Here is a 26,387-nt window from a genome sequence, read left to right as displayed (position 1 = left end):
TATAGAGAAGTCTCACACGCACCCCCAACGACTCACCAGTGATGCTCTGAGCAGGTAGTAGTGTTTCTCTCACTGTGGACAATTGAAAAGAAGCTCATTCAGATTCATTTTGTTTCCTTCAGTCAGTCGGACTGTGGTGCACAGGCTGCTTCTGGAAGACTGGAGTCGTGATGGCTCTAAAGACTCTAAAGACTGAACCTACTGCCTATTTGGCTGGTGCAGGGTTTTGATACAACATCATTTAACGTTGGATAAAGAATTAAATTGACTGTGATATTGCCCGACTCTGTATAATATACGAAGCAAACATGTAAACAGATTATTAGGCCCTCACTCGGATCATCAAACGCCAGAGCTGACGTTGTTTATTCAAATATATGAAAGCCCTTTAGAACTGAGACACAGTACTGCTGTTATTATTACATCAAATGTAACGTTTACATAAGAAATGTAAAGTAGTTCCCGTTTGATTTAGTCGGAGCTTTTAAAACAGTTGGACTTGAATTAATAGTGAGCCATTAGTGCGAACTGTCTGCTGTGTCTTCCTATTTCAAAATAAAGGTCCACAATGAATGAAACCCTGCAGGACGACGGGCCGGGGAAAAAAATCCTCTGCTAAATGTTTAATAAGGTGGCAGCTCTGAAGCCGTTGAAACTTTATTCCTAATTTCTTATCAAGCCAATATATGAATGCAGGCAGGTCTTATTTCGACACTCTGTTGCTTACTCTTTAAAGTTTTCATCGTGAGGAAACAAACGTAACGCAAAATAGATACGGTTGCTGTGCACAAAGACCAAACGGACGTCAGCGAGACCAGCTTGAACGCCCTGCCCTCGTCGCTCCTCCGCCTTCATTGCTTCATGCCCCGCCCTCCCCGCCTTCCCCGCCTCCAGCCACAGCCGGAGGAAGACGAAGGCGCGCGCTCGCGTTCACACCGCAGCGACGCCGAAACCCGGCAGCAGCTTCGCCGCGCTTGACAATCGGTTTGGGCTTTGAGGTGACAGAGGGGAGGAGACCGACGTGTCATGGTAGTTATTGCTATCGCTGGATAAGACCGTTTATCCACTGGAGGAGGCGGGAGGGGGAACCGATGCGGACCTGCTGTAGCAAGCAGCTGGTCGCCAGAGAGAGAAGCTGCGGCGAAGTCGCTGCCGCGGCGGCTCAGTCGGTGGGTGGAGTTCGTTTCTGTCCCTGTGTGGCGTGATGCTGCCTGCGTGCGTGCGTGCGTGTGTGTGTGTGTGTGTGTGTGTGTGTGTGTGTGTGTGTGTGTGTGTGTGTGTGTGTGTGTGTGTGTGTTTAAAATCTGAAGTGACCTTCAGTTACTGCACTCGACTGTTCTCCTCGGCTTGTTTGAGCAGCTGCTGCAGTGAAAGAGCGAAAGATCAGGTGGGCGAAAGAAAAAATGAGAGGGAAACCTTACGGTGCTACCACAACGCACACATGCACGTACACACACACACACACACACACACACACACCGCACACACACACACAAAGAGAAGAGCGCACTCGCACACATACACGACTCTCCGAGCGGCGGGAAATCTGCAACGAAAGCCTCGAAAACAAAACGCTGGGGGGGGGGATTTTTGAGGGTCGCACTGCGGGCCTACAAGCATTGCGGACGGGTGTAGACGACAAAACGAAACGCCGCGTAAAGCATGACACGAGTGGAGAGAAAGAGGGAAGTATGACAAAATAGTATGACAGGAAGAAAAAAAAAAAACAGCCAAAAAACAAACCAACTCTTGAACACTGAGCGGATAGAGTTCCGTCGCAAAGAAAGACACCCACGGACAAACCTACAGACAAAATCATCTTTTAAAACCCTTTTTATATATATTTATATATTTATATATATTTCAATACAATGACTCGTCTCTCCCCCCACCTGGTTGAATGGTATAATGTATGTACACACCATCGGAATATCATAAATAGAATAAATCCTAAATTGCAGAGAAAAGCCGGGCTGTTCTCCAGAGTTTAGAACGCTTTGCTAGAGGACAGAGGAGCGACTGACGAGACCTACAGTGTCGCTGCTGGAGGCCTCAGAGCACACCGGGTGCAGGGGAGTACAGGGGGGACACTGGCTGGGGAGGGAGAACGAATAGAGACAGATGGTACTTAAGGGAGGCGGAGGTCGGGGAATTTTCTGCGTCCAGGTCCCTGAATGCCAGAGTGGACTGGCGGAGAGGGGAGGAGCTGAACCGGCCGGTCAGACGCTGTGTCAGTTGTGTCAGAAGGAGGAAGTGAATCCGCTGGTGTCTGGCTATTCTTTCTGTCAGGAGACAAAAAGAAGAAGTTGTCTCCTGGGGATTCACTTCGCAGGCTGAAAAACATGCGTGTAAGGTGAAGCATTGCAAGATGGCGCCACAACCCAGGTAGTTTGGCGGGTATTTAAAGAAAACTACAGTGAAACAGAACTCTTTTGCCCGTCCCAACTGTCTCACTGTGTGTACAAAAGAAAAATAATGATAAACAGAACTGCAGGTATCATACAAAATGCAGGTATTTAAAGATTGCCTGCATTTTGTTCATCATAGTTTCGTATTTAAAGTCAAATGTGCTTTATTATTTGACAGCCCAACTGAACAGTGTTGAAGCTGAAGCGTCACGTTGATGTTTCACAGCAAAATATAGCACATAGAAAAACTAAATCCAGCACATTGTACATTATGATGAAAATCAAGCGGATCCACCGTGTTTTCCAATCATTGACTTCCTGCCTGCTGCCATTGACACTGTGGCTACGCATGAGGCGTGAAAAAATTTGTTTTTACCAGAGCAGAGCCGTCTCACGCTTCTGGGACGCTGACTTTAATGGCTGTGCTGCGAACGCGCCGCAGCAGAAGTGTCTCCTGCGAGTTGGGTGGGAGAGGCTCCAGCAGAGCCCTGCTAACCCGGGTGCAGGAGGAAGCGGGTATAGAAGATGGATGGATGGATGGATGGATGGAGTTAAACCTAAAGTTAATCCCTCTAAGCTCATGAACTGCAAGGAGGTTCAGCGGCCTCATGGTAACGCCCTCCTCATCTCTCCTGCTTAAAACTGCCTTAAAATAAAAACGTGAAACGGTGGAGAAGTCCTTGTCACCTGATGAGCAGCAGCGTTCACGGTCCGACACAGCTTCAGTCCTCTAGCGCCACCATCCCTTTGACCGGGTCCTTCACCCTCATCTTACACACACAGAGGGGGAAGGAAGGACAAAGTGTGGTCAGCCAATCGAATCACCACGCCCCCCACTCCCCATCTCGGCCCCTCCCATCACTTACTTCGTCTAGCTCCTTGCGCGTCTCCTCCTCCATGCGGCGAATGTCCTCCATGTTCAAGTCGATCCACTTGTCGATCCAGCAGAACAGCTGGCGGTGGAAGTTGGTGAACAAGCGCTTCTCTTGCTGCAGAGACGAAGGGAGAGCAAACTGTCGGGTTTAGTTTTCCGAGGCTGAAGCTACTGCTGCCTGGTCCGGGTGCCAGGAGTCGTGAGTGGGGAACAGGAGGCTTTACCAACCTTCTGGATGAAGTTCTCCACTTTATTTTGCAGGCCCCACCACTTGAATTTGACAGTGACCAGCTTGTAGGCACACATGTGTGGGCAGTCTTTCTTGCTGGGGAGCTCCCTCTGCAAAGGCAAGATAAAAAGAATGTCAGCCACGGAACATTTGACTCGAAAGGATGCAAGAAAAAATAAAAATGTTAGTTTTTGCCAAAATGGAATTAAATGTGAAAAAAAATGAAAGGCAGAATGGTTCTGGGGAAAATGAGAAACTGCACAAAACGGAAACTGCGACTTAATATTGGATTTTCAACCACATGACGATGATGATGCTGATGATGATGTGGTTCACACACTGACACTTCTCCACATGTCATTTATTGCTGCTTCCATATAGAGTCAGTATGTCAGCAGTCATAATTGCTGCCTTAAAGTAAGAAAATGTAACTAATTAGAACCTACAGAATCCAAATGTCTCACAAAAATTAAAGTAACAGGAATATATTAATTATATATCAATATAGGAATATATCAATATTTATTGATAATTTTGAATTTATCCAAAAAAAATGAAAGAGTAAAACCCAACAAACAAATACTGCCAAATTTATGAAAGAAAAATCGCCCGATCTTTAAATCTGTTCATCAAATACTGCAAACCGACTGTCAAAACACTGCAAAACTGCTGTGTCCCAAAACTCGTACTGTTTGCTATATAAGTTAATGTCTATATCCCGAATGCACATGCTGTGTACCTTCCAGTCTGGTCCCAGGGGCCCTCGTGCCGTCTTCACCGACTTGTACTTGCAGGGATCCTCCTCCAGCTTGTAGTCCTGTGGAGAGACGCGGCATGAAGAAGCGACACGTGGGGAGACGATAACCCGCAGACGTGTCACTCCATTACCTTATGCTCCACTTGGCTTCTGTCCGCAATGTCAATGTAGACCACGTCCACCTTTTTCCAGGTCTCCGCGTCCAAGCCGTGCACCTGAAGCAGAGCGCAGTCAGACACACCTGGCAAACACTCTGAATATCCAACCACACAACTGTTGCTGCTGTTCCAGTTGCAGTTACATTTTCAAGATGCCCCATGTCAGGTTTGTGCCATGTCTCAATCTTGATCAGGAAGTTGTCCTTCATGTACTCGTTCTGCAGAAAGAAATGAAAATGAAGCGAAAGGATATCAGGAGAATATGTGTGGAAAAAACTCAACTTTAAGGGTGATTTTGCGTTCTCGTAGTCCCGCTCTCTTTGAGCGGGACTACGACATTTTTGTCAACATATGTGAGGCATTAGAGTAAAGAGGAAGTACTCACAGTGATAACTGCAGAGCCGAAAGACAGACATCGCAGCAACAAACGAGAGAGGAGAGAAAAATAAATTCAGTCAGGAAATATTAAATTGAGGCAACACGCTGAGACGTTTTGCCTTTCCATATGTCAGGCACGTCAGACAGGTGGTCAGTGTGTGTGTGTGTGTGTGTGTGTGTGTGTGTGTGTGTGTGTGTGTGTGTGTGTGTGTGTGTCTGATCAAAGAAGCCTCAGAGGCTGGAGTGACTGCATGACTCATCTCACTGGACACACTGTAAATTATTCAGCGACTCCTTCAAGGTAACGGAGACGCAGGGACGGACACCAGAGAGCGAGCGCAGGATCTCCGAGGCCTCCTCCAGCTCCCAGCCAGTCGTGTTCACTGGTTTGTTTTTAGCGCAGAGGGGTATTTTAAGCAATGAGGGCCCTTTCATGTAGCAGAAAAGCACCTTGAGTTGTTCAGGATGCTGTCGACAGCAGGAAGGTTAAAAAGGGAAGTCGCTGGTCACTTCCTGTGTTGTGGAATTTGCTGTTGGACACATTTTTACTTATTGTCGCCGGTGTATGCGGCCTCCATCTGATGTGTGTGTGTGTGCGCGTGTGTGTGTGTGTGTGTGTGCTACCTGTGCGACAGTATGGATATGCGTTCCAGGCTTTCTCATGGATGTTGAGAGCAGAGGCTGGAGCCAACATTCTGACAAATGACGGCACTTTACTGCAGGATGGGGAAAAAGTAAAGGAGAAAAAAAATAATCTGTTTAAATGACCTTAAGATCGTATCAAGCAGCGGAGGTTGATATTTATTCAAAAAAAAAAAAAAAAAAAAAAAAAAAAGCCACTCAGCAACTCTGTGATTGGACACTGGCGGCAGTTTATTCATCCTCCATTGTGCCCAGGCGTAATGATAATCCTGTTGGGTCTTTCACCGCGAGGTCACACCGGCCTTGACCTCGGAATGATTGAATTTTCTCAGGAATAAAAGGAGGCTGCGAAAGTGTGACTCTCCGCGCAGCGCTCAGCACTGTTTGATTGCCAACTGACAAACTGACTGCAGCTCGGCTCGCCGCTTTTGAGGCAGGAGTGACCTTGGAGAAAGGGGACTATTCAAAGAACCAGCGTCACTGTCGCCACGCTAACGTTTAAAAACCCTCGACGCTACGACAAGGCCGTGCTAATTTCTATCGGCGGGTTTGCATCAAAACATCCTTGAAGCTTCGCCGTCGCACTGTGTCACCAAGTAGAGGTGCCTTCTGATGGGAACACAGTGAACCACACAAGCTGACATGCTTGCAGCAGTGGGCCACATCTGAAGGGATCTACGGCCATAAATAGAGAATAGTAAATTCATCGATAATGTAAAATAATAATGATTTTGGCTTGATACATTTCCAAATGTAATTGTGCCCCAAAGTGATTTTCACACTTGGTGTAAAAAACAAACGTGAGCTCCAGTAGGACATCAGAAAACTGGGATTGACATTGCTTGCAATGTGCTTTCTGACCACTAGGTGCTGCTAATTCTTACACGATGGACCTTTAACATAAACCTGGGGGCAGAGAGTTTTTCAGTCCGAATGCTAAGCTAGGCTAATCCCCGTGCGCCATAAATTTACAGACAGGGTGATGATCAGGTTCTGCTTTTTTCCGTGCACCTGTGCACTGACGGTGTGTTCCCTTGAAGACGTTCTCAGGGCAGGATGAACGTCGACGGGAGTGGAAGCTCTCACCTTTGCAAGTGGTAGATTTTGTGTGTGTACTGTCCCTTCTCGCCGTCCTTCTCGTAGGGCTCATTTTTCAGCACCTCCACTCCCTCTCCACCGCCCGTCTCGTTCTTGCTGGCCTCGGCCACAGAGTACAGTTGGCCCACCTGGTACTGGGGGAAACCAGGGAAAATAGCAGGTTGCACTCAAACGGGTTTAGAGTGGGTTTAATCAGTGAAACAAGGTGCTGCAAATAATAAATGCAGTTGTTGTGTGTTATGCTGGATATGAGAGATGAAGTACAGATATTCCTTTCACTGTTTCCATATCAGGACCTGGACTGCTGGATTAGTGTTGACTACTGATCCTTCTCTTGATAACCTTCTCCTTTCACAACAAACACTCATAAGCTCTTCAGTGTTCACACTCTCATCCTTTTCCATCACATGGTTATCGCTTTCAGGTTGCCGCTACCACCCGCAACCCCCCCCCACCTTGAAAATCAGAAAAATGTTTACACTTTTCGTCCCTTCTTCCACTCATTTCGCCATCGCGTTGAGTCCATACGCACAGAACAATGGCTCCATTCATGTCTTAATCACCTCTAATCCAACCCGTAACCCCATGCAAATCCAGACCACAAGCCAGACGTTCCAACACTCAAACAGACATTTAGCAACTCCAGCTTGTTAGGCTATACATATATATATATATATATATGTATATATATATATATATATATATATAACCTTAAGATATTTGATATTGAAGATTCGTGGCCACGTTCAGCCAAACACCATGCAAGAAAATGAATAAAAGACTCTAGTCCCCGTCATAAACAGGCTTTTTATTATTACGTTTTTCACCCTTGCATTGTCGCTCATATTTTTATCCTCTGAGTCACCTCTCCCCTAAAGAACTGGAAGCCCTCTTGTCTGACAGAGGAGAGACACGAGGAGGAAGTTCTGCAGGGCTGTGATTCACTGACAGAGAGCAAGGGAGACATGCAGTGCACTCAACTGTCTGAAGATCCTATTTTAGTGTAGTAACCTCTTCTGAAAGTGCCGTGTGTGTTATTGGGGAAATTGTTTGTAACATGGCAGAATATTGTGGGCTTTTTTTTAAATCATAACAAACGGGCTGGCGCGTACCCACATCTGCAGCTGGTCTCCAAGGTGAACGGCCTCCAGAATCTCCTTGATTGGTTCACTAATGGTAACTAATAAAAGAACCTAAGCAGGTGATGTTACATCTTGGCCATTTCCTGGTTGTCTTCACCTTGAAACCCTCTGTGTTCCCTCACACGCTGCTCTTAAACTGCATCGTTCACGGGCGACTGGAGCGGCGAGAGTTTGCGGTTCAGAATTCACATGGCCGTGCCAAAACGAGAGCGGCCTCGCGTCAGCACGAGCAAACAGGAGAGTGACAGCGGGGCAGCAGGGCGGTCAAGGCGCAGGCAGTCATGGCAGCAGTTTCAAGTGACTCATTGAACATGCAGGGCAGAGCAGAGGAGGCAGGCGGGCGTTGATTGGGCCGCCTGTCCGATCGAAAGCCTTGGCGTCGACGTTTGTCGTGGTTGTTGTCTTGCGCGTCTTGCGCGCTGCGCTTCGTCCTTTAAACTTTGATTCAGAGCTCTTGACCCAGATAAAGACTGACTGGATGTGGAGGCTTAACCTTTGAAGGGTGCTCTCTTCATCCGTCCTTCACTCGGCGGACTGGACACATGCGCCGCTCCGACATGAAAAGGCTCCTTTTCAAAGGTCCCGAGCTTTACCCAGTGTTTGATCTTTACTGTTTGTCCTGACCTCCAGTGGAGCAGCCCTGCAGGATTAAACATCCTCCAACAAAAGAAATATATGTATCTATATGCATATATATGTGTGTGTGTGTACAAATATATGTATATATGTGTTTTAAAAAATGGATGGATGCATATAAACACATATTTAACCCCCTGCTATCAACCTCCTACAAAAACGCTTTATTCCATCTTCCCACCTATGCTAAGGCTTTGTCATACCTACCGCACATTTGGAAGATGGAAGAGGCCGCAAACAAGCCCAACGTTTTGTCACTAATCAAGGAAAAGTATCAATGCCCTTTGTGACATCACAAAGTCCTGTCCTCTATGCCTGCGTGCTTTTGTACATATTTCGTACATACATCGATTACTGATGGTGTGATGGTGGAACAGAGGACGTCACACACACACACATAGCCAGACAGACACACAAAGTAGAATATGCTTGAATGAATCTTACCTCCTCCACAGAGATTGGAAGAATCACTCGACTGAAACAGAAAGAGACGACGGTGGAGTTAGTTTCCAGCAAAGCCAAAGAGTTTCACTTGATTTTATTGCATTGCTTTGTGTGTCTTCGATCAGATCACCGCCACTAAATACGACTGGCACACTTGCATTCAAAGACCTGTCTCTGTGAGCGTGACCGACCTTTATTACAGCATGTCCAGTGTAAAGTGACGCCTTCAACAAATCACCCACCTGACACGTCTACATGAGGCTACCTCAGCGGACACATTATCTTTATTAACTGCCATGCCCTCTCATGCTGTAGCGTCTTGGCAGGATAAACGTTCTATTGATGAAATGTGTGTATTATCGTGAGTATGACCGGGTGTGTGTGTATAGTGTCTTATCTGCTTCTTTGTCATCTGTGAGGGCCGAGTAGCTTCATTCTTTGTCGCAGGTTGGATGCGTTGGTTTTGTAGAGCTTGGCCGTTATTTTGGAAGCAACCAACGTGGAGCGGATTGATTGGTTTCTCGGCTAGCTGACTCGATGACGCAGGTCAGGACGCTGCTGTGGGCGCAACACTGCTTTGTGTATGTGGCTTGTCTGAAGATGTTTGAGAGCAGGGAACACTATATAGGCGCGTTTGTGATTGGTGTCTTTTTCTGGTTGTGGCATTTGTGTGTTTGAGTGTGTGTGTCTTTTTTTGGTAACCCTGGTCTGCCTCACCACGGCGGTTTCAAAAGGATGTTGAGAAATAAAGCAGACTGAGAAATGACAGCATGTCGCAAAAAAGTCACAATCCTGTCCAGCACTTTTGCATGAAACAGATGTTGAAAAAGTAAAAACAAACAAACAAACAAACAAAAAGTTAAATAAATAGTGTTTAGTTTTTTAATAAATGCATATATATATTAAAGCAGTTTTAGAGCACTGCTGCATATTGGAAGGTTACAAGCTAATAATGCTGATTAAAAAAAATGCTGTGGCAGAATTTAGAAGATGTATTTTCAGCGAGTGGCATCAGTCATTGTTTATCCTTTTCTTGGAAAAGTCCAGTCAAGTGGTGCCGATGGTCGCTGCATGGCGACAGTCAAAATGTTGTTTTTTTTTGAAAAAAGCTGCTGTCGTGCATCCTCCAGCTCTGCAACATGCACACAGGCACCAGGCACCAGGCAAGATGTTTCCAGGCTCTGTGTCATTCAGACAGAGGCAGCATCTTAGACATGCTGCCCCCCCCCCCCCCCCGCTTCACTCCCATTCACACACATACACACACACACCGGCCCCCCCCCATCCTGCTCTCTCACACTGCTTCACATGTACAGTAGGCGGCTTTGTTGATTGTTTTGTAACCGTGCGATGTATGCCTAAATTCAGATAATCCTGCATCCCACTTGCCACCAAACGTAATCTGGGTCAGAGTGGCAGCCAGGCAGAGCATGCGCGGAGCAGATGCTGCTACGAAGGCAGCGATGGTGCCGGCAATTGAGAGGCAGCACGGAAATCAGACATAACTACGTGAATTGTTTGCTTATTTTTATGAGCTACATCTGATCTTCCAAAATACATATTTTAGGTGGTTGGAATAAGGCAACTAACAAAATAATATCTGAGTTTATTGAGACTTTATTTTTGACATCATAAGGGGCTTGACTCAAAGAGATTTGGGTTTTAGCCCACATCATCACAAAACACACAAAGGCAGGATTTTTCTTGTTTCCTGGTAGTTCACCAACAGGCCAGAGACACACTGTGCGTCTTTCAACCTTATTTTGACCCTCTGAATATTCTCTGAATTTCACCAAAGTCAGTGAGCTCGGGACTGGTGAAAATTTGATTAAATTCCATAAATGAAAACTCTAGCTGCTCCGCAGCGCCACCTACAGGCAAAAACACTAAAAGGGCCTTGGTGGCCTCTAGGAAGGTCGTAGAGACATGGGACAAAAAACACACGTGTTTGTCTCATTCACTCTGACTTTTGACCTTTGACAAACCGTAAGTGCGCTGTTTGCGCATGTTTGAAAAAAATCAACTATCTAACTCTATCAACTTTTTTTTTAAAGTACACAAGCCAAAAAACTAAAATGTTGGCGTATAATGTTGGTTCGTATAACACACACAAGGCATTGATGATTAGAATCAAATCATTTTGATTACCTTTACCAACTTTAACTTCATTCTATGGCCATTTAAAGTGGAGGTACACGCATGAGCTACATAAACAGCCTTAGTTTCCATTAGGAAGGGGTTATGGAACTAAAAACATTATTTTTTTTAGTAGTACTACATTTTTCACAAGATGTGAACCTTTGAGAAGTGCGAGGTTTTTCCCTTCACAAACCGCAGCCCACAGTCACACCACGGGGGACGGCTTTCGCTTGGACAGCCCAACCCTTATCAACACTGCTCGCAGCTTTTATGATTATATTATTATTATTATTATTATTATTATTATTATTATTATTAGAAAAATGTACACACAATATGGGACCCTTAAGGTTGCTAAGATGGAAATGCTCTCTCTCTCTCTCTCTCTCTCTCGTTCACACTGTGTCTCTGGCCCAACACTCTTGGAAGAAAGATCAGATGTCTCTGTTTCACTTCACGAAACAAACACCTCTCCTCTCCTCTCCTCTCCAGTCCTCCACTCTGTCCCTGTCTCATCCTCCTCTTCAACCAGTCCCTGTTACATTTTTTCATTTTTTTTAACACTATGGCGTGTGAAGTGGCTCTTCTCCTGCAAAAGCTGTATGCTAGAAGTAGAGAAAAAGCAGACCAGGAGTGATTTGGGTCAGTGGTGCAGGTGAACAGCTCCAAGTCCAAACTACAGCCTGACCAATTTACTATCTCTTGACCCCTGTGATGGTATCTTGCTGCCTGGGTGCAAGTCCCCAGGCCTGTGTGCTGAGTGCATTCAGCATTTAATCGTGACCGATTTAATTAATTTCCGGGCAGACTGCTGAGACCCAGACTCTCCCTAATCACTTCAGATCTTTGGGCATGCCATCACTCTCATCCGGAGCTTTTTGCACCATTAATTGATTAAACACATGTGACAGAGGGGGGCATGGGAGTGGGGGGTGTGATTGCTAACAAATACAGTTTCAATGTGCGAAACAGTGTTTCAATTCTCCTTGAAGATGAGCGGTGATAAAAAAAAAAAAAAGAAAAAAAGAAAGACAATGACTCCAACTTTAATGTAACACCGGGGAGCCAGGCTGATGACTCAGGTTGGATAATGAGCTCTGCAGAGCAAACTGAATCCTGTGTGAACGACGCGTTAAACCCAGAATCCTCCCTTTTCACGTCTTCATGTGGCATCCATGCCTTCTCCTTCACTCCTCCATCCTGTGCAGGCCTCAGACGCCAAGGCCTGCAACTCGAAACGTGCCACAATAACCAGTAACGTGTGCAGGCACCCCACCACCACCCCTCCCCAAAAAATTAAATAATAAATAAATAGGATGTGGGGGGGGGGCACACTTAAGCTGGCATGATCCCGCTTCACACCGTCAGTCACATCCTCACAAATGCAGCCAAAAACCTTCGACACCTGTCATCTTCCAGCCGTCACCTGCAAACCAAACACTCCACCCCGGGGCTCGGCAACACCTCCACCATCCATTCCTCCGGAGGTAAATGCCGGAACGCGCCCGAGCGGCCGTTTCACCTTCACCGTGCATCAATAACATGGCCACGGCGGCTTAATGCAGCGGATGGAGGAGACTCCGCGGCGCGGCTTAGCCATCCCTGACTCCCCGTCCTGAGCACCACCAGCACCGACACCTCTCCACACCACATCCTCCGGGATGTTAACATTATTATTATTATGATTATTATTATTGATTGACAGATTTATTTGTCTATTTATTTATCAAGCCGAAGCCTTCCTCCCTTCCTTCCCCTGCGTCCTTCCTCGTCGCCCTGTGCGCGCGGACGGCTTCGTGATGCGGGATGTTGAAGGGCACCGCGCCGGTTGCCGATGCAGCAGCAGCCCTCCGTAAAATGTGCGGGATGCACGCTTCCCGGGTAGAGGATGGGAGCTTCAAGGAGACGCGCGCGTGCGGTGGGAAATAAGGACGGATGCAGGGGATGAATGGGGGGGGGGGGGGGGGGGCAGATGTGGCGGAAGCGCCGCGCGCTTGCTTGCCAACTCTTCCCGCGAGCGATGGCCACAATGTCAGCGCTATGCTACGGCGGACGGATAAACGCGCAAGACCTTCACCCACCCACCCACACACGCATCGCACACACGCACGCACGCACGAGCTACTTACAATTCCTTTATGAGCATTTTTTTAACGGCCGCAGCGCGTATCCAGGCAGCTGGTTCCGGTCCGGCGGCAGCTTCGATCCTCCGAGCTCTTCTTCCCTCGCTAAGGCTTTATCTCCCACCTCTCACCCTCTATGTCATTCTACCTCCACTGTCGCTTGTTTCCCTGCCTGTTCACTTCCTGATCGGGGCCGCGGCGCGGCGGTGCTGTTGCGCGGCAGAGCGCCGAGGCCGGTGCAGAGCAGGGTGCAAGCAAGAGAGGAGCGCTGCGCCAGGAGGGCGGTCGGTCGGTGGGATGCGTGCAGTTGTGGTAAAATAATAATATTAATAATAATAACAATAATAATAATAATAATAAAAAAACAAAAAAAAAAACAAACGACGATTAGCCCGTAGTTTCAAATGAGATTACAGCGAGCTGCAACAAATATCCCAGAGTGCTTGCGTCGTGCTTGTAAAAAAAAAAATATTTGGGGGAAAAAAAAAAAAAAAAAGCCGTCGAGAACAGAGAAGTCAGCGCCACAGCCAATCGTCTCCCAGAACCGCTTTTCTTCCGAGCGCTACATCCTCTGCGTCATCGCAGCCTCGGTGACGTAGGAGCGTGGCTATCCAGCATGCGAATATACATGGGCATGTGATGGGGACCACCGTAGCTGCAGACGCACGGTGCGTCAACTCTGGAAGCCTTTTAAGAAATAAATAAATGAATGAATAAAATCCCGGCTCTAATGTGATTGTCTGCCCTCCAGAAAAATCTCCAAATCTCTTCCTGTTTGCGTCCCACCAGACAGCCCCTGCTGACTTGGGATGTGCTTGAACCCGATGAGGATGCGCTGGTGTGCGCGGTGGGCTTGCAGCCAATCAGAATGTTTCTGTCAGAGCAAACTTCACTGGCCAGACTGCACCAACAGGCCTTCAGGATGCTGTTGACGCGTGATGAGGAGGAATCACAGGTCCCTAATCCAAGTGTGTGTGTGTGTGTGTGTGTGTGTGTGTGTGTGTGTGTGTGTGTGTGTGTGTGAGAGAGAGAGAGAGAGAGAGAGAGAGAGAGAGAGCGGGAGAGAGAGAGATAGAGACTCTAAAATTATGTAACAGCGTTTGCTGCTGTATTTATAGCGCATCTGTATCCGTCTGCCAACATCCGCTTATCATTCCTCTGTATTCTTACTTGGCGGCTTCCACCTGCTGTGATGAATGAATGAATGGACTTATCTCTGTCTATCTATCTATCTATCTATCCATCCATCTATCTATCTATCTATCTATCTATCTAATTTCATTGTGTAATGGGATTTAATAGAAAAAGGGTATTATTTCTCCCAACGTGGAATTTATTTGTTTACGTGTCATTATTATTATTTTTTTGTATTGAGTTGTATTGAGCCATTTCAATGAGTTTCCTCACTATATGATCCAGCAGCAGGAAAAGAAAAGGCGCAGGCAGCAGCGGAACGGGTGCACACTCGGACCCATTCTCAGTTGACTTGGCGAGTGGGGTGTCAGGTGATGAGCATCCACTGGAGGGTGGTGTCAGGTAGCACAGCAGAGAGACCGGGCTAAACATGCATTCAGGGAGGGAAAAAAAGAGAACCCCATTTTCAGGAGTTCATCGAGGATTCTTGAGGAACCAAACAAAGGCTTGTTTCTGAAAACGTCCTCGCAGCGTCTGACTGCACTGACTTGAAATAGCAAGCGAATTAGTTCTGCCAACACAGTACAATATGTGGAGCTACCTGGCCAATATATGCCATGTAGCTCAGGAAAATATTCAAATATATATTTTGCCTGGATATAACAGATGAGTCCAAACAAAAATCCCAAGAGCAGTAACGGAATAAATACATGAATGTAAAAAAAAAAAAAGTGACTTCCCCACCACGGATTAATCAGTAGCCTGCACAGATGGCCTGCTGATACCTTGCAGCCACGGTCAGGGCCATAGGTTGTCATCTGCGCAGACCTCAGTCAGATAAAGAATCAATGAGTCAGGCAGACTGCACTCACACGTGTAACTCGACATGCCCTCTGCTCCTGGACGTTCCCCCCGACAAGGCGATGGAGCCGAGGAGGGGGAGGGTAGGCACATTATCGGGGGGGGGTGGGTGGGTGGGGGGGGGGGGGTTGTATTGTGGTGCATTTGCAAAACAAACAGGGTTACATTCTTTCCCGTGCACCCTCACATTTTCTCCTGATTGTGGTCAATGCATGTAGCGCCATTCAAAACAGCATGAGGGAAAAACAAATGATTAAAAGGAAAATACAAACAAAGGCCTCCCTGGGTCTGTGTAATTGTGGATCAAACCAAGCAATTACTTTTAATAAGCACCAAAGTACTGTCATGGTTAAATCATTTGATGGGCTGCACACTGCCCTCTGCTGGCTCTTATGTATATGTCAAGTTTCCATCTGCTGTTGTTTTTCCTTTTTTCTGTTTCTTTCTTTTTTTGACATACATTTACATTGAATGATCTTTTTGTTAAAATCTGAGTGGCTGGGAATGATTCATACAGTCTTAACAGATATGAAAGAAATCAATTTAAAGTGATCAACTTATTTTATTGTCCCCCAAAGTCATCCGCCCTGACACAATGATGCCAAAAACAAGAGGACGTCTCTACGTGAGCTGCAACACACTCGAGAGACTTTGTCTGCACTTTAAACACATAATGCAAGAGAGAGGGCAAAAGAAAAATAAATACACACATGAAGAAGAGGAGCGAGATTCTAGTGGAGCGATTCCTTTTCCCTTTGGAGAGTCACTGGGAGAGAAGTGTTGCAATGGGAATGTTGTTTGTAGAAATGAAAAGGATTACAGAGGGTATAAAGTGCTGAAAGTCTCCTACTGTAGTCAAGTGGGCCGCATAAACTCCAGCTAGGAATGTCTGAACAATGTTTACCAGATACGCTACACAGATAGAGGTTTGTTAAAAGGACTTCAAAAAAGAAAAAGAAAAAGAACATATATGCACAGTGTTGAAAAGTATATTTAGAAGGCGCCAGTAGTAAACTCAAAGTATAAAATCAAAACTAGCCAAACAGGAAATAAAATAAATAAATCAAGCAACGCAACGTGTCAGTTTGGTTCGCTATCTATCAAGCACGTACAGTACCGCGTCTGCACTTCCGTTATTCAGACAGAGAAGGATCAACACTAAAGACTCCCGTCGCTCATTAAAGCCATTCAGTCCACACTTGCCTCACACCATCGCCACCCAACCTTCGCTTAATGAAGAGAGATTTACAGTCGGGAATGATTTTGTTTTTTTGAAGCCAACGCATTACAAACAGGTTTGTCATCGCACAAAGCGTGGAGGCTGCTGTTGACGCATCGAGGCTCATCCTGGCGCCGGACCAGTGAAAAAAAGAAAGAAAGAAATCAGTGTTCCATGGGGAGTTGTGCGACACCAGCGTGTCTCTCAGACAAATGAAAAGTCAGAGGATTTTGGGGGGAATGCAGAGGACCGTCGCCTCTTTCCTTTCACAGTCTTTCCTCCTTCCTTTTTGAACAACCGTCTGAGTGTCACTTTCCGGCTCGTCACCGCCTGCCCCGCTTCACCTTTAATAACAATTACATTGTGTGTTTGTGTGTGATACTCTAAATGGGTGAGATTTCGACACCTCTTTGTGTCGATGGAGGTGTTCCTGGTACTCCAGTGTCTCTTCGTCCTTCACTCATCCGTGCTCCTCTAAACGTAGGCCTCGGGGATGTCTGAGCCGTTGATTTTGATGTAGATCTTGGCGTTTTCCTCCCTCTCTTCTTGCTCCTTTGCCAGCGTCCTCCTGTAGCAGATGAGGTAGAGCGGCAGCAGGTATCCCGTGGCGCTGAGAATGAGGAGGCCGATGTTGACCTGGAGGAAGGCGCTCGGATTAGCAAAGCCTGGAGGTTTTAATTAGGCGGCGTGTATTTTTGAGAGCATGCGTGCGTGCATCCTCACCCAGAATGGGTCTCCCTCCAGGGGTCCCATCATAGCCAAGAAGAGGGGCTGCTGGAGCAGAGCGAACACGGCGCTGACCAGAGACTGCATGCCTGTTAGACTGCCGAACTGGGAGGACGGGAAGCTGGAGGCGGGACGGCAGGGAGAGCATTAGTTTCCCAGTTCGATGAAGTTTGAGGTTTGGCATTCAGAGTTGCAGATACTTACACAGCAGCGTAGAGGCCGCCTACCGAGGAGTGAATAAACCCTCTCACCACAGTGTGCAGGACAAACGACACGATCTGGAAAGAGGAGCAAAGAAAACATTGACTTCATTCTGCCATTAAAGGTGCAGTGCGTAAGATTCAGAAGCATCTAGTGGTCAGGAAGCATAGTTAATGTGAACGCCTTTAAATATCTGCCTGTTAGTCTTGCCTAGCCTAGGTTGGCTACACCTGATATAAAGACCAATATCATAAAGACACTTCGAAAGAATATTTCAAGCTTAATCTTCTTTTTGTGTCATTTTGTAACCAAAAGGTCATTTGCGTTAAAGAGAAGTTATTTGGCGATTTGGCCCTTTAACACCTTGAGTGAGACTCACCTGCAGGTGCAAATTGGGAATCAAGCAGGTGACCCCGAATCCCACAAGGAGTGTGTTGGTGCAGACGAACGCTCGCAAGGCATTGGTCACTTTTTGCATCTTTTTATCCCGGCCCTGATTTTTCTCCACCCTATTTGTCAAACAAATGGGGGTCAAAGGTCAAATGATCCACCTGCAAGGACCATTGCTTTGATCGTCACTGTATTCGCCAGGAGGTCCGACTCACTTGCTGCCGGGCTTCTTCTCCTCCTCCTCCCCGTCGTCACAGTCCTTCAGCTTCCAGTCCATGATCTGGCCAATGACGGGGGTGGTCAGGAGGCAGAGCAGCTGCAGCATGCCAAAGATGGAGGAGTACAGGCTGACTGAGAGAGTAGCGAGGAGAAAGACTGATTAGAGGCCTGCTTAGATGAGGTTCAGGAAGTACAGAGGGAATGGGCAGGAGGAATCTAATAACGGGGAAGGTTCACTGCCTTTTTCTACTTGGTTAATGGCTATGATGGCACAGTTAATTATTAGCTTGGGGCAGTGGAGTCACATTGAGGAAAAGAACAATAGATGCAGAGAAAAGCCGCTTTTCAAAGTCTGCTGGGTGCGTTTTCGTAAGGGGTTTTATGGCTCGGAGTGGTTATGGTAAATGGGAAGTACGTCAAGTGAAGGTGATTGAATCAGCAGTTTCTGAAATGTCAGAGTTAGTTATTAAGTACAATGCGTAGTGCCTGGGGGTTTTAGATGAAAGCTTGAAGGTATTAAGACCAAGGTGTCGACAGCTGCCCAAGGTCAAGTCATGAAATGGCAACAACAGCGATGACGAGAGTGAGGAAATGGTGCTGACATTACTGGAACTATGTGTGACTCAATGTTAGATCACCATTATTTCTGATGCATCAGTAGGACTGATACCACTAAAACACTAGGTCCTTACCAACTTCCATTTTTTCCACTGAAAATTGATTTTAGATAAAAAGAAAGTAAGTCCCAAACAAACAAACAACAACAAGGACAACAAAAACAGTTGATACATTATACACACAGGTGCAGACTTATATATATGGAGAGAGAGCGAGAGAGAGAGAGAGAGAGAGAGAGAGAGAGAGAGAGAGAGAGATTGTCAACTGTAAAAATGCATACCTGTGTTGAGGTCTCCATCAGTGAGTGACTCCAGGACGCTGTTCATGGCACCCATGTAGAAGAGGAGGCGGAGCTGCGTCATGCACATGGTCACCAGGCTGAGCAGGAATAGGGGGGTGGTGATGGTTTTCAGGAACGACTGGGCTGCGGAGGGGCAGAGAGGAGCAGAGGACAGGCGTGAGGGCGCGCTGACACAAGATTTTTTTTTTTTTTTTTTTTTGCGTCCCAACAAAAGCACCTCTACGTCCTTACACTCGTTCTGCGCCTTGCTCTCCATCTCCAGGTCCATTGTGGAGAGGCACAGCTTGTTTCCGTCCTTGGCGGCCACCTCGTTCTGCTTCAGGCTGCTGCCCACGCTGAGGCGGCGGCCCACTGTGGTCACCTGCTGGTAGAAGCGCTTGCCGGTGATTTTGTGGTCGAAGCCCAGCCAGCTGAACTTGATCTTCACACTGAGAGAAGGCGAGAAGAGGGAGGCGATGAAGGGTGATACCAAAGTGGTGAAAAGTCGCTGTTTGCCGGCGTTTATGTATTGAGCCTCAACTTGTGTAGGCAAAAGCAAGAAATCAAGAAATAAGAAAACTCCATCCTTTTGTTCCTTTGCTTGTTGACCGACAAAGATCAGAATGTTAAAGTGACAAGGTGCATTTTGTTTGTCTCTAGACCTGCAACACAACCATCGGACAGGACGCTGCACATTTTTGCAGGAGGCTGCAAACAGAGAGCTAAATGTTCTTTTTCAGTATGGAGTATAGATATTTCTTTTTTTTTAACTTAACTTTTCTGAAATCAATATCACACGGGACCTTTACTCAACAGCGATGCTTTTCTTTAAGACGTGAGTCGCTCAGCTCAGATCGACTTTGTGCTGACTACTGGTGACTTACGTGTAGTCCATGTCCTCTGGTCCTGGGAAAGGCTCCAGTGGCCAGTTGAAGAAGCAGTTGAAGAAGACCAGTCCGGCACAAGCCGCCCACACCACCAGAATGCTGATAAAAGGCACGCCCAAGTCATAGATCACCTGTTGAGAGGACCACACACACACACACACACACACACACACACACACACACACACACACACACACAAACCAAATTTAAATGCATGCTTGAAGGTCAAAAGTCAACGTTTGTCCTGGTCAAGACTGACACACATTCTTGTGAGGATGCCAGAGCGGCCGTTGGTTACCTTGATACCAGGGAAGGTGACAGCGGAGGAGGCGTAGGAGCCGATCATCAGGGCGATGAATGTGGAGCGGAGGTCTCCAAACATGTTGGCGAGCTGAGGGGGAAGCAGCAGCTGTCAGCGGATTTCTAGTTCTTCTTTTTTTTTTTCATCAATCAATTCACAAAAACACAAGCAAGAAAATGAGTTAATGGGCCTCATCTCAGTGAGGTTCCCTGTCTAAAGGTTAAACTACCCGGTGGTGGGACTACAGTGATCTGGTCTGCCGTGTAGCTGCCCTATGCTGGAGTCCAGGAACACTGTGAGCACACTTCCTACTGAGACCAAAGTGAGGGTTGACTGTGACAACCAATTAGCAAGCAGATCCGGCTCCCCAAGACAGAACATCAGAGACGAGAGAAAGCATAACAAAGTGGCAGGCCGGCGGAGTTGAAGCAATGTGGAACAGCTGCTCCGCACGTTAAACAAATGCCAACAACTTCCACGCAGCTGAAACAATTAAATGGGGGGCGACTGATTGTTTTCCCCTCCTGCAACGTTGCCCTTGCAGGACAGAGAGTCAGGAAGGAAACAGACTGGCCAGGGAGCGCAGTGGCTGGGAAAAACAATCCAAACTGCGAGAATTTGTGAGCTGCCCTTGTTTCACGCAAGCACATTCTATTACATAAGACCAGGGGCGCTGAGGTTGGGGGGCCCGTCTGTGTTTACTGCGCACGCCGCAGCGACAGAAACGTTTGCACTATGATCGCCGAGTTAAAGCTTTCCGAAGTCGCGAGGAATGTTAGAGCAAGATTCGAAAACATATCCATTTTCTGCTGCCACCAGACAAAAGCAAAAGGTCACGACTTGGCAGGAAGCCAGCGGTGACTTCTGAGAGGAGCCGAGCGTTACCTAACGCCGCTCAGCTGAGATTGAAGGTCCGAGGTCTGGCTGCGATCAGCCAATCAAGGCGCGGAGGCTAATGATTAAACCCAACAACCGGCTGCTTTCATGTACAGTCGATAAATTACCCTGGCTGGAGGTAAAGTGAACGGGTGACTGTGTGTGTGTGTGGGGGGGGGGGCATTTACATGCATTCCACAGTGGAGCCATGACGACCTCAAACCTAAAGGAAGAAAGCGCAAAGAACGTACTAAATCATTGTTTTACTACGTTGAGGTCATTCGGGGGTTTGATAGATTTAGGTAGATGCCATAAATACCACCCAGGACATGGAGGTGTGTGGGGGGGGGGGGTTTACAGCAAGAAGTTATGTGCGTAAAAGGAGCCTTTTATGAGAGGAATTAATGCATAGAGGCGCTCTTGTTGTGAAGAGCATCGCCATGTGATGGCGCAGGACTGCCGGGGGAGTCACCATGGCAGGGAAAGGAAGGCGGAAAGTGAAGGAACGGCGAGGCCTTGACCCTGCAAATCCTACACACCTTCATGGGCATCACTGGTTGGTTGTTTGGTTTATTTTTTCCTGCCAGTGTGAATAAAAAAACCACTTCCGCAAAGAATAGTTTCAGCCAAGATTTCAGTTAGAGTAACTTTAGCTGCGTTTCCATAACAATTTTTTTTGCAAAATAAAAGCGATATTTCTAATATTTCAACAAAGCACAACTGCAATTTGCAGGTGAAGCGCATAAGTCCAAGTTTAACTGTTTTTTACACCAGTTTTTTAATGCAATTCTAGCGGTAATAGAAATGCAGCTTTTGACCTAGACTGGCAGCGTGTTAGCAGGGCCCCTTTAATGTGAGATCACCTGCAAACCTCATCATTTGATCTCTGGAGTCAACACAACCTGCCACTGCTCCTCAGAGATCAGCAGGTTGTCAGGGGGGGGGGGCAAAGAGTGCAGTGAGGAAAGGCAAAATAAATAAATATAAAATTGTGCAACACAAAACAAAACAAAGGGGCAGACAAGAGGACGGGAGGGGAGAGCAGGGGAGAGTTTGGCCAGGCCTCGGGCCAAAGAGGGCGCCCACGGCCAGACAAAGACCTTCAGTGTGCAGATTAAAAATAAACAGCAGGAAATAGTTTGAAAGCGCGCACATCCTTGCAGACACTTACTGTGAGAGAGGTGAAGGTCAGGCACATGCCCCCGAAGCCATTGAAAGTCAGGGCGATGAAGATCAGGACGGAGAGTTCTGCAAAAGGAAAACAAAAAAAAGCGACGGGGGTGTGAGCTCAGGCGTGAGCTGAGCCGCTGTGAGGAGAGCGACGGCGGGACCCGTGACTCACCGTTTGGCTTGTAGGCGCCGTAGGCAATGAGCAGGCAGGACAATCCAAAGCAAAAGCTGCAAACAGAGGCTCGTGTCAAATATTAATGTATATACACCTATAGAATCCTGGAAGGAGTGGTCTTCAGTGGCCTCACCTGCCCAGCAGACGCAGCTTGCGCGGCCCGTACTTGTCCATGACGATGCCCAGCGGCAGCGTGATGGCCGAGAGCAGGAAGGAGCCGGCGGTGAACGCCAGGTTCAGCATCTCGTCCTGGTCCTTGCAGATCAGCCAGCCGTTCATCCTCAGCTGGTCGTCCGTGGGGCCCAGGGGCCTCATCTCTACCCCGTCTCCCAGGCCGACCACCAAGCCGTCGGTGTCAAAGTACTCCACCCCGCCCTCGTCCAGCCCCTGTGGTGGCAGCAGCTGGGGCTCGGACAGGTTGAAGCTGGAGCTGTTGGCACCCAGGCTGTCGATACCTGGGCAAAATCCAAAGTTTTTGGTGGTGAAAACTCTGAAAGGTTTGTTCTGATACACTCTTCTCCCATTTCCAGCACCCATCCTGCCTTTGGCACAATGCTGTTTGTCTCATTTATTATTTGCCATAAAACGGACGTTTGCCATTGTCTGTCTGGTTGGCCGAGCTTTGTTTTATGGACATTGAGTGGATGTGGAAGGGATGGATTGGCCATAAATGAATTTTTGGCCCGTAGGACTCTGCAAATCTGTCTTAGCATAGTTGGTATTTTGGTTTTATGAGCGCGCTGGGAAGCAGCTGGGGGTTGAAGGTGATAAGCTGAGCTGGCGTTATTGTCGGCAAAATGCAACAAGATAATATAAAAAATAAGCCAGGGGCAAAGTCCAGGTGAGTTGTGAGAAGGCTGATGCTTTCAGAGTCACACGGCGTGCTTGTTTTGTATCAGTAGGCCAACGCCACTGTGGTCGTAGTTCGCTATCATACCGATGGCACGTGTGCGCGAAGCACAGTGACGCATTTCACGACACAGTGCAAAAGTCATCCGGCATGTGATTGTACCTGCGAGGTTGAACGACTTCAAAGGCCAAGAAAAAAAATCTATAAGAACATGCTGAGTGACGCAGTTGTTTTAGAAGCTCTGCTCAGTTGAGAAAAGGTGGAATTGGAACTGCCCGCGTTAAAGGTGCGCTGTACGTTTGACATTTTACAAGCTTTTTCGAGTCAGCATTGTGGGAACTCAAGCTGGATCCTGCTCTGGAGCACATGCCAACTTAATCTCGACTGTCTGATTTCTAGTGCTCATCACTTTTCTATCAGTGCCATATCGCTGGACTTTAGACGATATGAACTGTAATAAAGTGGTGAATCTCTGTTTGTCTCTCTCACATGTCACACGCGGTGGGTTTGGGCGCGGTGCTGAGCTCTTATGTAAGCTACACCGCTGAGACAACCTGCACGCTTCAGGGCGCCCCTCAAAGCTTGAAGTCAGCTCTTCGATGCCCATTCAAGTGTTGCACACCCTGGAAACATTTCCCTGAATCAGGGATATTTTCTTTTTTGCATTTGGGCAAAATGGGCAAGAACCCAACCCGCTGCTGATGAAGGATACAATCAAAGTCCGACTGCTGGTTAAAAGTTGTGTAAAAAAAAAAAAAAAAAAAAAAAAAAAAATGCATGCATACACACTGAATACCAGATATGCTGGGTGCTTGAACGACCGTCTCTGGTAAATGTTCTCTGAGCTGGAGACACCAACACGGTGGTATTGTTATGCAGTGATAAACTGTCACCTTTACTGTCTTTATCATCTGTTGGCATCTTTTTGCAAATCAAAAAAGGGAAGTAGGAGGAGAAAAAAGGAGAAGGATTTTAAAAAAAAAAAAGAAAAAAGAAAGCAGGGCCAGTGATGAGGTGATGTTGAGCAAATTAATTTGCTTGCAGCCAGGAGTCTCCATCACCTGTGTTACAAAGGAGCAGCCTGGCCTGATTCCTCGCTCAGGTTCACTTGAGCTTGCTCTCTCCCACTTGGCCTGACTGGGACCATTGTGTTCATCAATTCCACCTTTGTGGCGAAGAAGACAAAAAGCGCCGGGATAACTTTAGGGCCATAACAGGGGAAGGACAAGAGAGGCATTAGACACCAAATGGATTGGGGTTGGGTGGTGGAGGGCTTTCTCTGTTCCTGCAGAGTCAGTCTGCTGCCAGGTGGCATCACTGTGCCAAAACTCAATGTGACTCACTTTACTGTTTAACCATCCAACCTTTAGCAGGGTGGGTGAAACTAAACAGTCTAGGACTCCTTAATCCAACAAGGTTCATCCATAGTTTCCTTTGTTTATTCTTTTAAAATGTAATAGAATTAGTAGAATAAACAAGATTCTATGACTCCTTTAGCGGAAAGTCATGCCTATAGTAGAAAAGACAATCAGGCCTCAGGTTTGAGCTGAATCCCATAAAGAAAATCTGACGATAAGAAGCAAGTGAAGGAGATGTTCACAAGTCTGAAGGTAGCACCGGGGAAGAGTGTCAGAAGAAACCCGGTGAGAAAGTGAGAGATCAAAGGGTGGACTTGCGGCCGCGACTCACCTTCCCCGTTGCACATGTAGGAGTAGAAGCCCTCGGACTTGAGCATGATGAGGAGCGAGCCCCATCCCAGCAGCACGGCGGAGAACAGCAGGTTCTCAATGATGGCCGTCACCGCCATCCACCAGCGCCTGGCGAACGCTGTGGCCAGGGTCGGAGCCATGGTTGGAGGTTGGGAGCAGGTACTGGGGAAGGAGTGGAGTGGAGAGGGACCAGAGGAGACAGCTGAGAGCAACGCTGGAAGGGCAGAGAGAGAGAGAGAGAGAGAGAGAGAGAGAGAGACTGGGCCCCTGTGTCTGACGCTCAGGATGAAGGATCACTGATCTGTGGAGACAAAAGACACGGGGAGGGTTTATAGTTAGCCTATCACAGCGTCACAGAGGGACTGGAGCGTTTCTTTTTATCATGTCAAGATAGCGGTGATAAACCACGAGTCCACCTCGCCACGACAGAAGCAAATCAATGGCACTCATGTTGCTGAACTGAAGCCACTTTTGTTGTGTTTTTACTCCCTTCACACCAACAACAGCCTTGTTTTCGCTGAACTGACGTACAGTCTTTATGGCATCTCAGGCATAGAATTGCCAATTAGCACCCCGCCACCCCACCACCCCCACCCCCACCCCATCCTGTCCCCCGCTGTGATGCGCAGGATTGTGTCGCTCCGCTGCAGGGACAAACAGCTTACATCACTGCACAGGCACAAGCACAAAAAAAGTAGAATCTGTGGAGGCTGTCACAGGGATTCTACTGTTTGGTGAAAGGGCCAAACTGGTCCAAACTGGATAGAATTGAGGGGTTCTGGCTGTTGTCTGTCTGTCTGTCTGCAGACCTCCACCCCTCCTGTCGTACATGATGCCCTCTCAGGCCCATCCAACTGTAACTCTGTGTAATTACTGTGGCGCATCCAAAACACGAAGCAACTGCCAGGCAAACAATAAAGGTTGGCTGCTCGGCCAGCAACACACACAGACACGCACGAAAACACACACACACACACACACACACACACACACACACACACACACACACACACACACACACACACACACACACACTTCATTGCACTTGCACCCACACACAATCTGTGTGTTAAATTTCGTCTGATGTAAATTTCTGCAGTCAGTTTTGGATCTCGCAGAACAACAAAGGGACACCACTGGGGGCGAGCCACTCTCAGTAACAGTGTAACACTGGGTGACTACTGCGCAGTTACAAAGTTGATGCTTTGAATGGAAGAGAATGAAAACAAGGCGGTGGAGAGCTCGGAAGAAACAGCCAGTGTTGTCACAACCTAGGGGAAGTATCAGCACCTTTTGTGACATCACAAAGGGGTGCATTTCCAGAACTGTTCATATTTTCTATGAAGTGAGTCAAGGAATTGACTTCTTATATGTAGAGTTCACAGACAGCCTAGAGACCTGCACTGATTGAAGTTAGTGGTCAGAGAAACAACAGATGAAACATGTGACAAACTTTCTTACCTCTCCTACCCTCCGCTGTCCGGCTCCCAGCTGCACTCTGGACCAGCTCAGTGAGCAGGAGGCCCCGTCCAACGCCAGGTTTATATACACAGAGGGCTTAGGTACTTGGGTGACGCCCCCTGCTGATCAATCACACGCATGACGTCAGAACGCCACAGGCGATTGATTGATTTTAGGAGGAATAAGTGCGGAAGGAATAAAAACAAACAGTGGAAACAGAGATGGATAGATTCAGATTTTTATTTTTATTTATTTATTTATTTATTTATTTTTTATCAAGGT

The 26,387-nt window shown here is 47.2% G+C and overlaps 2 protein-coding genes across 3 annotated transcripts; both read right to left on the bottom strand.

Moving 5' to 3' along the window:
* Positions 1–1,815: 1,815 nt before the first annotated feature.
* Positions 1,816–13,476, bottom strand: pitpnab (phosphatidylinositol transfer protein, alpha b). The gene is made up of 12 exons (XM_076031373.1): positions 13,035–13,476; positions 8,767–8,797; positions 6,533–6,678; positions 5,429–5,520; positions 4,812–4,819; positions 4,570–4,644; positions 4,400–4,483; positions 4,251–4,328; positions 3,511–3,621; positions 3,275–3,397; positions 3,096–3,178; positions 1,816–2,282 (listed from the first exon to the last, which is right to left on the bottom strand). Exons 1-11 carry the CDS (start codon positions 13,049–13,051, stop codon positions 3,131–3,133), a joined length of 813 nt encoding a protein of 270 aa, XP_075887488.1. The 5' UTR covers positions 13,052–13,476; the 3' UTR covers positions 1,816–2,282; positions 3,096–3,130.
* Positions 13,477–16,284: 2,808 nt separating this feature from the next.
* Positions 16,285–26,256, bottom strand: LOC142891664 (large neutral amino acids transporter small subunit 4-like). 2 transcript variants are annotated; one of them, XM_076031365.1, is made up of 15 exons: positions 26,106–26,256; positions 24,625–24,945; positions 22,219–22,540; positions 22,083–22,138; positions 21,912–21,988; positions 19,862–19,954; positions 19,561–19,694; positions 18,929–19,125; positions 18,677–18,820; positions 18,471–18,488; positions 17,775–17,910; positions 17,549–17,678; positions 17,173–17,246; positions 16,966–17,089; positions 16,285–16,878 (listed from the first exon to the last, which is right to left on the bottom strand). In XM_076031365.1, the coding sequence occupies exons 2-15, from the start codon at positions 24,782–24,784 to the stop codon at positions 16,717–16,719; spliced, it is 1,827 nt and encodes a 608-aa protein (XP_075887480.1). In that variant the 5' UTR covers positions 24,785–24,945; positions 26,106–26,256; the 3' UTR covers positions 16,285–16,716. The 2 variants fall into 2 exon arrangements, with proteins under 2 accessions (XP_075887480.1, XP_075887481.1); XM_076031366.1 differs by lacking the exon at positions 18,471–18,488.
* Between the last annotated feature and the right edge of the window lie 131 nt (positions 26,257–26,387).

Source organism: Nelusetta ayraudi, unplaced genomic scaffold (genome assembly GCF_046127955.1).
Source record: "Nelusetta ayraudi isolate G7.1 ecotype Tasmania unplaced genomic scaffold, CSIRO-AGI_Nayr_v1 ptg000033l, whole genome shotgun sequence".
Classification (NCBI taxonomy): Eukaryota; Metazoa; Chordata; class Actinopteri; order Tetraodontiformes; family Monacanthidae; genus Nelusetta; species Nelusetta ayraudi.
The sequence above is the reverse complement of the archived record's forward strand: the minus strand, read 5'-3'. Positions and strand labels throughout refer to the sequence as shown.

Coding starts and splice junctions, on each gene's coding strand:
- pitpnab (XM_076031373.1), bottom strand. Junction 5,521..6,532: donor AAAATCTACCACTTGCAAAG/GTGAGAGCTTCC, acceptor CCCATCCTGCAG/TAAAGTGCCGTCATTTGTCA. Junction 3,398..3,510: donor TGGAGAACTTCATCCAGAAG/GTTGGTAAAGCC, acceptor TCGTCTCTGCAG/CAAGAGAAGCGCTTGTTCAC.
- LOC142891664 (XM_076031365.1), bottom strand. CDS start 24,784: ATGGCTCCGACCCTGGCCACAGCGTTCGCCAGGCGCTGGTGGATGGCG. Junction 21,989..22,082: donor CGGCGCCTACAAGCCAAACG/GTGAGTCACGGG, acceptor TTCCTTTTGCAG/AACTCTCCGTCCTGATCTTC. Junction 19,955..21,911: donor TGACCTTCACCTCTCTCACA/GTAAGTGTCTGC, acceptor CTTCCCCCTCAG/CTCGCCAACATGTTTGGAGA.